The sequence below is a fragment of the Mixophyes fleayi genome, chromosome 10, assembly GCF_038048845.1.
Source record: "Mixophyes fleayi isolate aMixFle1 chromosome 10, aMixFle1.hap1, whole genome shotgun sequence".
Lineage (NCBI taxonomy): Eukaryota > Metazoa > Chordata > Amphibia > Anura > Limnodynastidae > Mixophyes > Mixophyes fleayi.
Window position 1 is genome coordinate 34567891 of NC_134411.1, and position 16478 is coordinate 34584368.

Below are 16478 nucleotides of genomic sequence, written 5' to 3' on the forward strand. Positions count from 1 at the left end.
ACAATCATTTCCACTAATTTCCAGTCTATTCTGAACACCTCACAATATTGTTTTTAGGCCAAAAGGTTGCACTGAGGTAGCTTGAGCACATAATGCCAAAAAAAGAGGTACAAGATGGAATTGTTCTGGGCCCTCCCTCCCACCCCTCGCGAGATTCGACGCGAGACTTGGACGACAGAGCCTCGTTTTCAATTTTTTGCCCGCCGGAAATATCTGAACAGTGCTCGGATCCCGTTCGGATCCGCACTGTTGGGGTGGGCTCGGATTAGCGGAATCCGAGCCCGCTCATCTCTAATATATATATATCTATCAGGCACAAACATGACTCATACAATTAATCATGAATTCATTGTCTGTTCATACCTCCTAACTGTCCCGATTTAAACAGGACAGTCCCAATTTGAGAGCTCTGTCCCACCGTTCTGATTGGGATAGAAGGTAAGTCCAGTTCCCTGACTCTCTGCATGGCATAGTGGCAGGTGTATGTGGTATTAAAATGTTGTTTTTTTTTACTTAAGTGGATGGGAGGCAACCCAGTGTGTAGAAAGTGCTGGACCTCCCCTTCCCCCACATTGATTGTCCAACATAAAAAGTTTGGAGGTACCGGCTCAAACATACATTTCTACTACTAATATCACATGGTATTCGTGGTCTTTAGTTTAGAAGATGCAGCAATCCTGCGGAGAAATATTGTTTAGTTTGCAGCATTATTACGGTCTAGCCACCATCTCCCATTTCAAAATCCATTGAGTGTTACCTTCTCTACAAGTGTCAGCTCTGAACAAAGCAAGATTCATGCTAGTTGCTGGGTGATGAGCCCATAGGGACAGATGGATACTAGTGCTGCTGTAATGCTTTCAAAGTTGCGATGGATGGGAGTTATAGCGCACGGGCACAGCCCTTGTACTCGGAGATGCGATTTCAACGTCTGTTCGTCCATCATCCCCCCCCCCCCCACTAGGAGTCATTTTGAAAAAGACTAGAAAACGGAGTCACAGAAAAGGAATTTGAGGTCACAACAATAAAATAAAAACACAGATATTTTTGGGGAAATATTAGTTTAATTCTACAGATATTATTTTAAAACAGATATAGCTTTAAAAATACTAACTAAAAAGCCCTGAAACGACAGTGATAGGATTCAGCTTAGAATATTAGTGGGTAGGAAATGTTGTCTTAGGGCTATCCTGTGCCTGCTGAATGGCTGCTTTATCTAATAATTACATGATTATTTCCTCATCATCACCACCACTTAAATACAATTTTACAAGCAATTTCTAAAAAATAGTCTGATGTCATTTCATGTTGTGGTGGTTTGTATTGCACACGACTGACAAATGTTCGCCACCAATGATATCTCCTTCATTACAGAGCATTGTAAATACCACACTCTCCTCTCTATATTCAAATGTCCCCATCTCATGGAGGCAGCCATTTTGTTGACCGAATCAATATTTAGGGGCATATTTACTAAACCGCGGGTTTGAAAAAGTGGAGATGTTGCCTATAGCAACCAATCAGATTCTAGCTGTTATTTTGTAGAATGTACTATATAAATGAAAGCTAGATTGGTTAAAATTAAATTGGTTGCTATAGGTAACATCTCCACTTTTTCAAATCCACAGTTTAGTAAATCCCTTCATCTACAATTCACTAAGGACTAGAGACATCACTCAGACAAGACGCAAAGTAGATACTGGTTCAGCCCAAAAAATGTCTGCACTGCATACAGGGTACACGTTAACCGCTTCATGGGTTTCCCCTTTATGATCAGACCAAATCTTCACAATTTGGCAATGTACCCGTTTAAAATTATATTTTTTTCCTGCTACACATATATACTTATTTATTCTACAAAAAGGAAGCTCTAATTATATAAATATATATTTATTTTATAGGCATTATATAGGGTACAACGAAGGAAATAGAAAACAAATCCCTTTTCTAAGCTCCCTTGTCACTAAATATAATCCGATTTTTCTTCGGCCTCACACACACAGGAATTAATATGAGGCGTTCCACGCTTGTTCCTAAATATAGGTGACACACACTCTAACACTGATAGTCCAATAGATCATATGAGTGAATGGACCTGTATACACACACGTATGTCTTGTAACAAGCTTCCGCTTTCAATGCTGCCTTCAGCATTCATAAGCATCAACACTTGTTACAATATAATAGAGGTTTTTGGAAGTACTTATTCATTACACAGTACACCATGCTGCAGAACACACTTTGAATGCTCTAGGTTACTGGCCAGTACTAGCTAAAAACAACTGTGTACAAAATATTCATCTTTCCCGGATATGAGGGCCCGCAACCACGTACCCTCCGATATAGAAGTACCCTCCAACTCTTCTAAGCAGCGCAAGAGTTAAAGTGTCCAGCAGGAGTCCTGTGTGTACCTATCGGGAGATCTAATGCACACATTACACCGTACCCTAACACTTCAAATACAGAGATTACAAACATTTTCTAGATATACAAAAAAAAACACCACAAAATGCATAAATTAACATTCAGTAAGCATAGATATAAAAAGAAAGTACAAATAACATTTAATTGCTACACCTAACACAGGAGTTGTTCTTTAAGAAGTAAATGTTTGCTAAAAGGAGTTGGCCACAAGGCTGTAACTCTATACTACCTGTGCACAGGACACAGTGACAGGATAGGACTGATGAGACTACTGGGGCTAGGAGAGGTCAAACAATGGCACCTATTTCCTCAGTGCAAGTGGCTTTTGTTTGAACTGTAATTCTGTAGTATGGATCCTCTATACACAGCTTGAACTATTGTTTAAGGACTTTGCCCGGAGCCTGGTATAGAGGGTCAGGGCATCAAAATGTAGCTCATCCTGCACCTCCTTGTGCTAGTCCATCAGAAAACAGACCGCCGGAAATGAATGGACTGTAGAGGCAGGGGCAGGGGGGTTTAGGGGTAAATTAATCCACTTCACTATGTAGTGTCCACAGACAGTTTATGTTTTCAATGCATAACACCTATAGCCTGACATACTGTCACTTCTAATACACACTCATGAACTAAAACGGACAAAGATCACCGATAACCAAAATATTCACAGTAAAAACCAGCCTGGTGGATTTCTTGGGGTTTCACATAGTGCACAAAGGAAATGTATTCTTCCAGTAAAGATGCAAAAATTAATTGTGCAGCTTCCATGCATACATTTCTATGTAGCTGGCACCAGAGGGCGGGCAGACATTTCTTTGTAGCTGGCACCAGAGGGCGGGCAGAGAATCCAGCAGGAAGTGCGTCATACGATAAGTATACCTTTACTCGCTAAATCATTTGCAATGTTCTCCCTACAGCCCCCCAACTTAATCTCGTCCAGCCGACGGAACACGACGCTCATGGAAGCTTGTCGTCCCGTTTGCTTTCGCCACAATAGGAACATTTGGTAGTTTTTTTCACGCGAGTCACTGTGATCCATCATGATGTGCTCGATGTCAACGTCGCTCAGACCAAGGAGTCGCATGAGCTCTTTCCATCTACCTGGCAGAATATGGTCCTTCAGAGAGTTGTAACATTTCAGCCATTCTGAAGAGACAGCAAAACAGGAAGAGAAACAATTAAGTAACAAGTTGGATGTATGGACTGTTTCATATAGAGGTGCGTTTACCCTCACAATGTTCCTGCATCAGTTTGGATGATCATATATCAGACCCTGCTCCTTCCACTATATAACTCAGTCTGTGGCTTCCTGCTGCCTCCATTCACCTACTCACATCATGTCACTGCCCCTGTCACATGCAGCCCTGTCCTCACTGACACATCACTCATCTCCTGATATACTCTGTGCTGCTGGGGGACCCTGCTCCTTACACTATATAACTCTCAGTCTGTGACTTCTGGCTTACCGCCATCCCCCTCCTCACATCATGTCACTGGACAGGTCACTGCCTCCCAGAAAATGAGTACACCTATCTCCTGAAATAATCCACGTTGCTTTCGATATTCAGGTTAATCCATGCCAGCAAATGTCAAACTTGAGAAACACAGACAAGCAGTAGATAAAGAGGGACCCTTGGTCTTTACTCTTCATATTGTTCATCATTTTCACTTTTTATTTGATTTTATTTTCAAATGGTATTGTCTCATATTCATATAGCCTCCTACACTTGACCACTTCAATTTCATTATATTCTGATGTATATTCACCAATAGCACAAGTTATATGCACCTACATCTATCACTCAATAACATTTGATCAGTGTATATCCGCATTTTTGGCAATTGAGCGCAGTACATTGTGTGTATAAGATACAATTTACAGCACCCACAACCGGTAGCCAATAACAGGGCATTGCCTCACTCTCAGCCTATCAGGTTGGCTTGCAGCTTATCCACGATTTGTGAGCTCCATAAAGGAATTTCTTGGTCCCTCTTTATGCCTCATTCCTCACTAGGGTGTAGAACATTTATGAAAGTGGAGTACAGTTTTGAAAGTACTCCACTTGTGTAATATTACTTGTGTAATATTTTAAGCCTCTCTTCATCAAACCCCCTGGACATCATCATCATCATCATTTATTTATATAGCGCCAACATATTCCGTAGCGCTTTACAATTGGGGACAAACGTAATAAACTAATAAACAAACTGGGTAAAACAGACAAAGAGGTGAGAAGGCCCTGCTCGCAAGCTTACAATCTATGGGACAATGGGAGATTGACACATGAGGTTAAGTATACATTTTGCATCTTGGCCCAGCCAGACTGCAAAGGTAAGGCGACTCATAAGCTAAATGATCCTGTCACACAACAATGTTGGTCCGGGGGTAGTTGTCTTCTGTGAAATTGTGTAACAGGCTAAAGGTAGTGAGGTTAAGATGGTGGTTGAGGAATATTATAAGCTTGTCTGAATAGGTAGGTTTTCAGAGAACGCTTGAAAGTTTGTAGAACAGAGGAGAGTCTTATTGTGCGAGGGAGAGAGTTCCATAGAGTGGGTGCAGCACGAAAAAAGTCCTGTAACCGGGAATGGGAGGATGTAATGAGGGTGGATGAGAGACGGAGATCTTGTGTAGAACGGAGTTACCGAGTTGGGAGATATTTTGAGACAAGAGAGGAGATGTATGTTGGTGCAGCTTTGTTGATGGCCTTGTAGGTTAGTAAAAGTATTTTATATTGGATTCGGTAGAAGACAGGCAGCCAGTGTAGAGACATACAGAGTGATTCAACAGAGGAATAGCTATTTGCAAGGAAAATCAGTCTTGCCGAAGCATGCAAAATAGATTTTAGGGGTTTGAGTCTGTTTTTGGGAAGACCAGTAAGGAGGGAATTGCAATAGTCAATGCGGGAGATGATTAGTGCATGAATTAAGGTTTTAGCAGTGTCTTGTGTGAGATATGTGCGGATTCTGGAAATGTTCTTTAGATGTATGTAACATGATTTAGATATAGAGTCAATGTGGTGAACAAAGGATAGGTGTGAATCAAGGATTACACCTAGGCAGTGAGCTTGTGGGTGGGATTTATGGTCATGTTATCAACAGAGATAGAAATGTCAGGTATGCTCTTGTTGGCGGGTGGGAATATTATTAACTCTGTTTTAGAAAGATTAAGTTTGAGTTGACGAGAGGACATCCAAGATGAAATGGCAGAAAGACAGTCAGTTACACGGGACAACACAGATGTCGAGATATCAGGAGAGGATAGATAGATTTGGGTATCATCCGCATAGAAATGATACTGAAAGCCAAAGGAACTTATTAGATTTCCAAGAGAAGCGGTATAGATAGAGAACAGCAGAGGACCTAGCACCGAGCCTTGTGGTACTCCAACTGATAGGGGAAGCGGAGCAGAGGTGGCTCCAGAGAAATTAACAGTGAAAGAGCGATTAGAGAGGTAAGATGAGAACCAGGATAGAACTGTGTCTTGAAGACCTAGGGATTGCAGCGTTTGTATGAGAAGAGAGTGGTCAACGGTGTCAAATGCAGCCGAGAGATCAAGGAGAATTAGGAGAGAGTAATGGCGTTCAGTCTTAGCAGTGATCAGATCATTAACAACCTTGGTCAGCGCAGTCTCTGTGGAGTGTTGAGAACGAAAGCCAGACTGAAGAGGATCCAACAGGTTGTTTGCGGAAAGAAAGCGTGTGAGGCGAGTGTAGGCAAGTCTCTCTAGAAGCTTGGAGGGGCAAGGGAGCTGAGAGATGGGACGGTAATTTGAGAGAGAGTTTGGGTCGGAATCTTGTTTTTTTAGAATAGGAGTAATCACTGCATGCTTGTATAGTGATGGAAAGATGCCAGTAGAGAGTGAGAGATTACAGATTTGAGTTAGAGGTGAAATGAGCACAGAAGACAGGGATCTACCAATTTGCGAGGGAATAGGATCAAGAGGACAGGAGGTAGAGTAGGAAGATAAGAAGAGCGTAGAAATTTCCTCTTCATTTGTGGGGTCAAATAAAGAAAGGGTGTCAGAGGGTAGTGGGAAGGAAATGAGCTGATGGCTTGTTGAGGAAGAGGATACCATTTCTAGTCTGATCTTGTCAATCTTGTCCTTGAAGTAGGAAGCAAGATCCTGAGCACTGATAGTAGATGGAGGGTTCGGGGTGGGAGGATTGAGAAGATGATTAAATGTATTGAAAAGGCGTTTGGGGTTAGAAGCCTGAGCATAGATAAGAGATTGAAAGTATGTTTGTTTTGCAGTGTCCAGAGCATTTCGATAGGAGTGGTAGACAGAAGTATATGTGAAGAAGTCATTAGAGCTTCGAGATTTACGCCAGTGACGTTCTGCTTTACGGGACAGTTTTTGAAGATTTCGTGTTGCTTTGGTGTGCCATGGTTGACATCGAAGTCGACGTGTAGTATGTAGTGTCGCTGGAGCCACTTTATCAAGGGCCGTTGCTAATGTTAGGTGAAAATGAGGTACTGCCATCTCAGGGGATGAGAATGTAGAGATAGGGGAGAGAAGGTGTTGGAGAGAGGTGGAAAATTGTTGAAGATTAATAGAATTAAGATTTCTACGAGTATGAGGAGGCTTGGTTGAGTTAGACAGTAGAGAGGTTAGAGCAGTGGGGGTGAGAGTGTAGCTGATAAGGTGATGATCCGAGAGGGGGAAGGGTGTATTAATAAAATTAGAAACTGAGCATAGTCTAGAGAAAACAAGATCAAGGCAGTGGCCATCCTTATGAGTAGATGATTCAATCCACTGGGAGAGGTCAAGTGAGGATGTTAGAGAGAGTAGTTTGGAAGCAGCTTTGGAAGGTGGGTTATCAATGGGGATGTTGAAGTCACCCAGGATGATGGTGGGGATGTCTGAAGATAAGAAGTGAGGGAGCCATGCAGAGAAATCCTCAATAAATTGTTGGTGTGCTCCAGGGGGACGATAGATCACCGCAACACGTAGGGAGAATGGATTAAAAATGCGAATAGCATGTACTTCAAAAGATGTGAACGTGAGTGATGGGACATTTGGTAGAACTGTGAACGTGCACTGTGGGGAGAGAAGTAGTCCAACCCCACCTCCTTGTCTGCCTTCAGGTCTGGAGGTGTGGGTGAGATGGAGGCCACCATGTGAAAGTGCTGCAGGTGAGGCAGTGTCTGATTGCATGAGCCATGTTTCTGTTATTGCCAGAAGGTTGAGGTTTTTTGAGAGGAAGAGATCATGAACGGAGGTAAGTTTGTTACAAACATAGCGTGCATTCCAAAGGGCACATTTAAAGGACTTAGAAAGAGAGGGGAGACAGGTGATGTGTTTGAGGTTTGCTATAGAACATCCTGGTCTTCTTGTGCATTGGAGCAGTGGGTGGTGATTTAGGCCTTATACCCTATTCCTGCACACAGGCCCACCCCGCCTATGTGGCCACCATTGGCAGGCGTATCAAAGAACCGTAAGTGATTAGGACAATTTGCTCTGTTCATTGTCCATCCTCTAAAGTGTCAGTGAATAACTGTATATACCCAAAACAGAGCTATAAGGATCATTCCATGTACTATTACCAGTGTTGGGAAAATCAGATTAAGGCAATTTACACTGGTAAACGTTACACAAAAGGAGAAAATCTGCTAATTAAATGGAGTTGAAAAGGTGGTGATTGTAATTAGCATCTGGCAAGAACTATATATTTCACCCAGCTAGATAAATGATTCAAGAATCACTGGCACGGTGTAATAGGAATCCATACGTCATACTTACCCTGGTCAGTCAGTGGCTCACTACATCTGGTGTCAGGCTGTAAGGGTAAAGAGAGGACAATTAATATGATTACTTTAAACCTTCTTAGTTTCTCCAGTGTCCCTGAATTGCAGAATGATAAAAGTATCACTAAAATATTGTTTCCGCGTAGTCCTAATACTTTCTTCGGAATTAGAGAAATGATTTTGACAATGTGTAAGAATATATTGCGAGTAAGGCTGCCATGTATCCCAATTTATCCAGTACAGTCCCCATTTTTTTTTTTCACCTAAAGGCTTAGATTTACTAAAGGGTGGTTTGACGACAACTGCCAGCATGCACATGGGTGCAAGTGTATGCTGTCATTTGTAGTGCCACGTGTGTGCGGTATAAATAGTGCCCCCGTCATAAATAATTATTGCCCCCCCCCCCATAAGCAATCAAATATTATTGCCCCCATATAATGCAATAATATTGCCCCCATAATATAATGAAAAATAAGTTTTGTCCCCATAAAATCAATAAATAATAATTACCCCCATAAGTCATTGATGCATCCTTTTATGACCTTGTCGAAGTCGTATAATTGGATGAACGAAAGTATATTGGTTAATATTGTTTTATCGTGCGATTGCACTCAGTATGCCACACTACACGTGGCATAGCGCGATCACGCGTTAAAATACGCACGCACACACTCGCACTACAACATTTAGTTATTTATATATTTCATATTTATATTGATTCCAATCCACAGTGATTTATGAGCAGATAGTATTTAGTTTATTATTAGTTTATATATTATGATTATATGTACATTTTAGTGTTATTTAGGGTTCAGGTTATAGGAAATGTGTTTTGTCTGGTATCATTTTAATCCCCTATTCATCAGCAGTTGTCCGGTTCTTTCCCCGAAGAGATCGCACAGTGAATAAATACTTAGATTTATACTGACTGTAATATGTTAATGGACTAGCTTAAACTGGTTTCTGGGCGGGAGAATCATCTGGAATGTTGACCCTCAGCCTTGGAGGGGGTTGTTTGAACTAGCCTATGACCTGTTTACCCTGGACCCACCTGAAGTCTGGACCTATAGAAGCAAGCCACGTCATCTGCATTGTTCTCTCTGTAACACAGTGTATATAATATAGCTGTGCTCCCACTGGCTTCAGTCATTCTCTGACCACAGTATTCTGGAGTGAACTACTGTCCACAGGTACCCGTGGGAGCGCAGCTAGCGCATGCGAACGCAGCGATATGTATTTATCTTTTGGTATCGGCTGTACTGTATAATAATCATGTATTGAACTGTTAATTTATTACATCTGCTAAAATAAATTACTTTGTGCGTTTGAAACACAATACTATCGCTTGGGCAATGCTTATTTGAAAACGATAGAATTACTTTAATAATTTGAATGATAGGATAGCTCAAACTGCGTGCTGCTTCAGCTATCTATCTTAATAGAAGCAGGTCTAAAAAAGACACCCCAAAAAAACTCTTTCCTTTTCTGGCGTATTAGGCGTTTTTGAAACCGTTACACATCGCCGACGGTTTAACATTCCAACCTCAAACTGCCCTGCAGTAAATGCATTATTTTGGAGCACTGAACCGCTGGAAAATTGTGGCGATCTGCGGCGGTTTCAAAAAGGATTTTTAGTAAATCTATCCCAAAAGTCTCAATATTTATTTTCCTATAATTTAACTTTCTTGCGTAACTCAGATAAACAGAATAAGTTGCAGCAGATCCCTATAATTTTTTGATCTCTTCTGAGAGTAGAGAGATAATTTATGGCCTGAGTAAATTAGAGGTGACGTGGGTGTGTCCCCATTGTTCATTTGAGGATTTTGAGAGCCCTAATTATGAGGGCAGCAGATGGATAAAGCTTCTTATACAGAGAGAGAGGGGTACACAGCGCCACACTTACTCTGCAACATGTACATCCCTCAGGCGTTGGAGCAGATCCTTCAGCACATTCCGCAGTGGTCGGCTTCTGGTCTTCATCTACTTCATCGTGGGGCAGTTCTTCACCACAAAGCCTACGTCTGTTCTTCTCTGTACAATGACCGCTGTCTTCCTGACTGAAAGGAACGGACTCCTGATATAAAGGAAAAAAAAATTTTAATCAAAGTACAACACATCACATAAGATGCTACTGTCACAAATTATTATTATGAATCAATTACTTTTGGATTCAACTGGATGAATGTGTTTGTGACCTGTTACCTGCTGTACTCAATTGAGGGCAATCAAATATGACATAGTTGCGAGAATATTCTGATTTTAAGATCAGCAGGGCTAGCCGTACACTAAAGGCCTGATTTAGAGTTACATAGAACACTACACCCCCAACATGACCTGACCACTGGACATGATCATAATGCAATTCTATTACACTCTATACAGACATAGGACACTACACCCCCCAACATGACCTGACCACTGGACATGATCATATTACAATTCTATTACACTGTATACAGACATAGGACACTACACCCCCAACATGACCTGACCACTGGACATGATCATAATACAATTCTATTACACTCTATACAGACATAGGACACTACACCCCCAACATGACCTGACCACTGGACATGATCATAATACAATTCTATTACACTCTATACAGACATAGGACACTACACCCCCAACATGACCTGACCACTGGACATGATCATAATACAATTCTATTACACTCTATACAGACATAGGACACTACACCCCCAACATGACCTGACCACTGGACATGATCATAATGCAATTCTATTACACTCTATACAGACATAATACACTACACCCCCAACATGACCATAATACAATTCTATTACACTATATACAGACATAGGACACTATACCCCCAACATGACCTGACCACTGGACATGATCATAATACAATTCTATTACACTATATACAGACATAGGACACTACACCCCCAACATGACCTGACCACTGGACATGATCATAATGCAATTCTTTTACACTCTATACAGACATAGGACACTACACCCCCAACATGACCTGACCACTGGACATGATCATAATACAATTCTATTACACTATATACAGACATAAGACACTACACCCCCAACATGACCTGACCACTGGACATGATCATAATGCAATTCTATTACACTGTATACAGACATAGGACACTACACCCCCAACATGACCTGACCACTGGACATGGTCATAATACAATTCTATTACACTCTATACAGACATAGGACACTACACCCCCAACATGACCTGACCACTGGGCATGATCATAATGCAATTCTATTACACTGTATACAGACATAGGACACTACACCCCCCCCCCCCCAATTGTATTGGGGAGTTATATTAATAGCCAACAATTAAGGCCACGCTCCCACACAGCCAATAACCAGCATCATTCCTAGTCTACGAATACCACCCCCATGACAGCCATATATTATAGACATGTCCCCTCAGTTATGCAGGTGACTCTTACATCCCCAGTGTACACGTTCTGCTCTTGCTGCTGTTCAGGAACAGGAGAAGATATGACGACTGTTGGGACTGTGGAGTTATTATTTTCTGACCCGTTATCTAACAGTTGTCGCTGCAAGGAAAAATCATAGATTAAAATATTTATGACAGCAGACGTAATATCTATAGTCAATATATATGTATTTTGAATATTTGTGAACATATTATAAGATCATTCCATATCATCTGTCTGTTTAAACAGTAACAGATACAGTGTTAAGAGCATGTAGAGCCACTATTGACAATTACATATTGTATATGAAAGGCTGTGTATTACGGAGCTGAATAATATATATGAAATAATGGGAGTCTTTATATCTAACAAAATATATTCTCCTTGGTCTATTTCCCTCCTCTGCAGCACGCTGCCATGTTAGGAGGTAGGAGCTTCTCTAACAGAGCAGACAAAGAGTGACTGACAGCCATGCAATCATGTTTTACAGAGTTGGACAATCAGCCCGATCGCATACAGACCCCATTGCCGTCCCATGCGTGTGACAGGCCTATCAAAAATGGCTCCTGAGCTCCATTTTGTTGTATTCATACTGTTCTGTGTGTATTGTAAAATGCTTATCTGATCAAAGGCTGGACTGGAAAATCTTCACATATAATGCCAGGGCGGTGTCTCAGATGGTTCTGCACATGAGTGAGAATATATTCTCTCTTATCAGTAATGTACCAATAGCGAGTCTGAAAATATGTTTATACCTTTATATGCAAGTTGATTCTAAGGGGCATATTCAATCGCTGCATATGCCCGCGGCGCTAAAGTATTACCGTTATTACGGTAATACTAAGCCGGATTTCAGCTCGCAGCTCCCTGAGTCGCGAGCTGAAATCCAGCGAGAAATGTACCGTAATAACGGTATTTACGCGCACTATTACTGTAATGACGGTAATAGTGCGCGGGGCGTGTTACTTTTGGCAGTAACGCTAACAATTGAATATGCCCCTAAGACCCTTTGTTCTCAGAGTATAAAACTGGAATGGAGCCAGAGAGACCCTTGCCTCAGACTGGACCTTGATGAAGAAAGGTGCCTATCGTTTTTACAGCTTTCGTGTGAAAGAGGGGTTCTGGAAATTGACTGTTACTTGAACATATTGGAAGCCAAATATTTGATTTACTTTTTCTTTTATGTTTATTGTAAAAATGAAGGTAAACTTCACAATAAATCTTGAATTCATGAGTCATTAACTCTTTTAAACTGAAAGAACTTCATTCAACCTGGAGCAATGTGTCTGTACACATAAACTAGCTGATGACATTCCTTAATGATTGTCATATCCATTCATTTGCTGTGGCAATGTAATCAGTGTTTACCGTATAAGGTCTAAGTGCGGATTAACTCCAAGTCTCACCTCTGTTTCTCCGATTCCACATTCTCTCTCTTTATCTGCAAACAGAGACACTCATCAAAGATACAGGAACTTATAAAGACATTTTTGCACCAATATATAACACATAACCCATTGGATTGGTGACCAATATACAAAGTAGTTTCTCCCACTGTGTTTAGGTTAATTTTACCGTTCTGTCTTCTTTTCTTCCAAAGTACAATGCCCAGAGCGATGACAGCACAGACAGCAAGAAGCAACAAGGGTAGCAATATAGACAGCACTGCAAATAGATGAGAAGACATGAGCATTTGTTTCACCACTATGTTATACAAAACATATATATGTATTTATGTAACGGCTTGTGTCGTGTTGTTGTTGTCATATTCCCTGGCATGAGAGAGACTGAGCTATAGCTGGGACACTGATACAACTCATCCATACAAACAGGGATAACAATTGCTATGGGCGATAGAACGTTTTTTTGTTCTGTGATCAAGTGTTAATAAATATCCCCATTTGTGTTGCTGTAACACAGCGGGGTATATTTCCGTGTGCACAATACTTGGGGATTTCAATGCCATATGTGCACACGCGCAGATTGGAGAGCTGCCGTTTTGTTTAGATGGGGTAGTGTGTGCTCCATGAATTTGGGTTATAGAGCAGGGAGTTGCAATCTATTCTAATTAAATTAGGTGCACGCTGATGTGTGAATGCGGGGTTTGGTTTTTAACGTGACCGTTTCTTATGAACCAAAAACATACTAGTAGGTTAATTGGCTGCTATCAAAAATTGACCCTAGTCTGTCTGTCTCTCTCTCTGTGTGTGTATATTAGGGAATTTAGACTGCAAGCCCCAATGGGGCAGGGACTGATGTGAACGAGTTCTCTGTACAGCGCTGCGGAATTAGTGGCGCTATATAAATAAATGATGATGATGAACCAACTTGACTTAACGTGTTTTCTTCCTGTTCTTGTAAACGCTGGTAATCTATACAAAATGTACGTACACGCGGGCGTTGAACACACTGGTCGCGGCCTTGGTAATCAGGAGCGTTTTGAGACGCCATAATGTCATGTAACATGCAAAGCGTATAAAGAGACATTGAGTACATACAAGTGGTGAATTCCACGGGAGGATTCATTTCTACAGTCTCTTCACATACGGTGTCTGCTGTGGCGGTGCATTGATGCGTCTCATGCTGACCGGCAGCACAGCTAAAACCAAACCAAACAATGACACACGATGCGCAGTGAATATAACATGTAACCACAAAAACCTTATTTGATCAATGTGTCACCTGCCCCCTATACCACACCCCAAGCTAACGTATTATGTGAGGATTATTGCACCTCAATTAGATTGACTGGAGATAAAAGGATCATGGGGAAGAGAAGGTAAATAATGGTACCTCTCCTGATTGGAGAGCTTTGCAAGAAATCTAACCTGCACCCTCAAAGAAACTAGTTAATATCCAATTACAAGTATATTTTATACGTTTATGCTTTACATTAGACAAATAAAAGGGAATATAAGCAATCTATTGTAGGATTTCCCACAGTATGTTGTTGTATTCAGTCTATGATAAAAGCTGTAGGATCCAGTTACCTCTTGCACGTAGTACAGAAGAGGCCGCAGTTCTCATTTGGGATACAGTAACTCCCTGGTCTGCACTGACACTTGGAATTTGCCGTTGGTGTACAAGCTGCCACCTGCACTTCATCTGAAACACAACGGAAGGTAAATGCACCTACTATTTCACATGGTAGTCAGACACTTTTGCTAGCCACACATACCGCTATATAGGGGGCGATTTTGAGTCTCATATTAGCTCCCAAAATAACCTTCATACCTGAAACTAGTTGCATCATTCCGGACTTTGTTTATTTTGGTCATTTTCTGACAGAACGTTGTGAAAAGAGCAATGATGCCTTGTGACCCACAGCGACCAATCAGATATCAGCATTAATAGGTCATCTGTCATTGGCTGCTTTGGGTTACAGAATTATCTGTAATTCAGCAATGTATACATATATACACGTCGTGTAGGCTTTATTGCAACTAGAAGCAATTGGAAAGATCATTGTCAAACCTCTTGCACAAAGGTAACTAGTCTATAAGCTGGTAGATGTGCACTAAAGTCTGCTGCATCTGAAGACATTAAATAGTCTGTAGCTGGGACGTACCAAGCAGAGTATACAGTATAGTCTACTGCAGCTTATTTGTGAATGTGGGCTGCTTAACAAACGACACAGATTATAAAATGAAACCAATAAAATCCCGTAAAGATAGACAATACAGATGATAAATCCGTACCTTCTGCTCTACAGTGGAGGCAGTTCAAGCAGGAATCCATCCCATTAAGGTATTCGGTAAACGTCAGTCCCGAAGTGCACGGGATGCAGACTCCTCGCCCGTGGTCTTCAGTGCAATGATCAGAAACGTGTGAGCCTGAAAGAGAGACCCCACATGTACTACACAAATGTATTGTACCTGCGGCGTAACATAGTAAACGGTGTGACCGAGATTGTAGCTCCAAACTACCTGCCATTCATGTCCCTGGAAAGTCACAATCACTTACTGTTCCACATTCTTTTCAAGTTGAATTAAACAGAAAATACAAATACAAAACAGCAAACAAAAAAACACAAGTAGAAAAACACCAATGAGTCGCTGAAGATGAGGTTATGTAGCAGAGCGGATGTGGGATGAGGAACTTCAGCTTTGCACAAGCGACCACCACGAACCGCTATCAATTTTCGCTTCCCCATCAATAACAATCTTTATTCCTAATGTTCTGCTGGTTTCACTTTCATTCATGTTTCAGCTCATGTCTGGCTGTAAGAGGTCACTGGGGCGGCCTTTATCTCACATCTGTTTTTAACAGCTGATTAGCAAGATAACACATCTCCCGGCATGACCCCACCACGCCTGGTTAATTAAGGAAAGGAAAGCAACAAAAAAATATGAGTAACTTTGAACCTTGACAAAACCATGTTGTATTGCAGAGGAATTTAAAAGGCGAGGACAGATTTATAATTGGGGAAGAGCATGTCCTAGATAATCTTTTAATGTCAATGTAAAAACAAAACTATAAGTATTTGTGTGCTACATGAAAAAGCAGCGAGTATTTTCCTTATGTGCGAAATAATAAACTCATTTGCACCTGTTGCATTGCAACATGGTTTTGCCAAAGTTCAAAGTTACTAATTTTTTTTTTGCTTTACTTTCGTTAATGAATCATGTCCCATGTGACCATGTGACATTCCAGACTCTTCCCCCCCCCCCCCCCCCGGAATATTTATCCGCTACACTCAGGGGCGGGCTGGGCCGGGGAGCATCTTCCGCCCCCCCCCCCCCCCCGGATTTTTACCGTCGGCCGAATCTGATGACACGGGATGCGGCCGCATCAGCGCACAGGCGACCGCATCACATCACACGCGATGCGGCCGCTTCCCGTGTCATGTGATGCAGCCGCTTGTGCGCC

At 41.5% G+C, this 16478-nt stretch overlaps 1 protein-coding gene across 3 annotated transcripts in view; it reads right to left on the bottom strand.

Annotated features, from left to right (window-relative positions):
- Positions 1-1039: 1039 nt before the first annotated feature.
- The window catches only part of LOC142103990 (tumor necrosis factor receptor superfamily member 6-like), a 28089-nt gene continuing 12650 nt past the window's right edge, over positions 1040-16478 (bottom strand). For 2 of the 3 annotated variants that reach the window (XM_075188415.1, XM_075188416.1), the window contains exons 3-11: positions 15308-15442; positions 14600-14714; positions 14108-14208; positions 13185-13274; positions 13016-13050; positions 11619-11729; positions 10067-10237; positions 8159-8195; positions 1040-3564 (exon numbers count right to left, since the gene is read on the bottom strand). In XM_075188415.1, the coding sequence (XP_075044516.1) occupies positions 3281-3564; positions 8159-8195; positions 10067-10237; positions 11619-11729; positions 13016-13050; positions 13185-13274; positions 14108-14208; positions 14600-14714; positions 15308-15442 (1079 nt within the window). In that variant the 3' untranslated portion in view covers positions 1040-3280. Of the gene's footprint in view, positions 3565-8147; positions 8196-10066; positions 10238-11618; positions 11730-13015; positions 13051-13184; positions 13275-14107; positions 14209-14599; positions 14715-15307; positions 15443-16478 lie in introns of all 3 variants that reach the window. The other variant, XM_075188417.1, reaches the window with a different exon arrangement.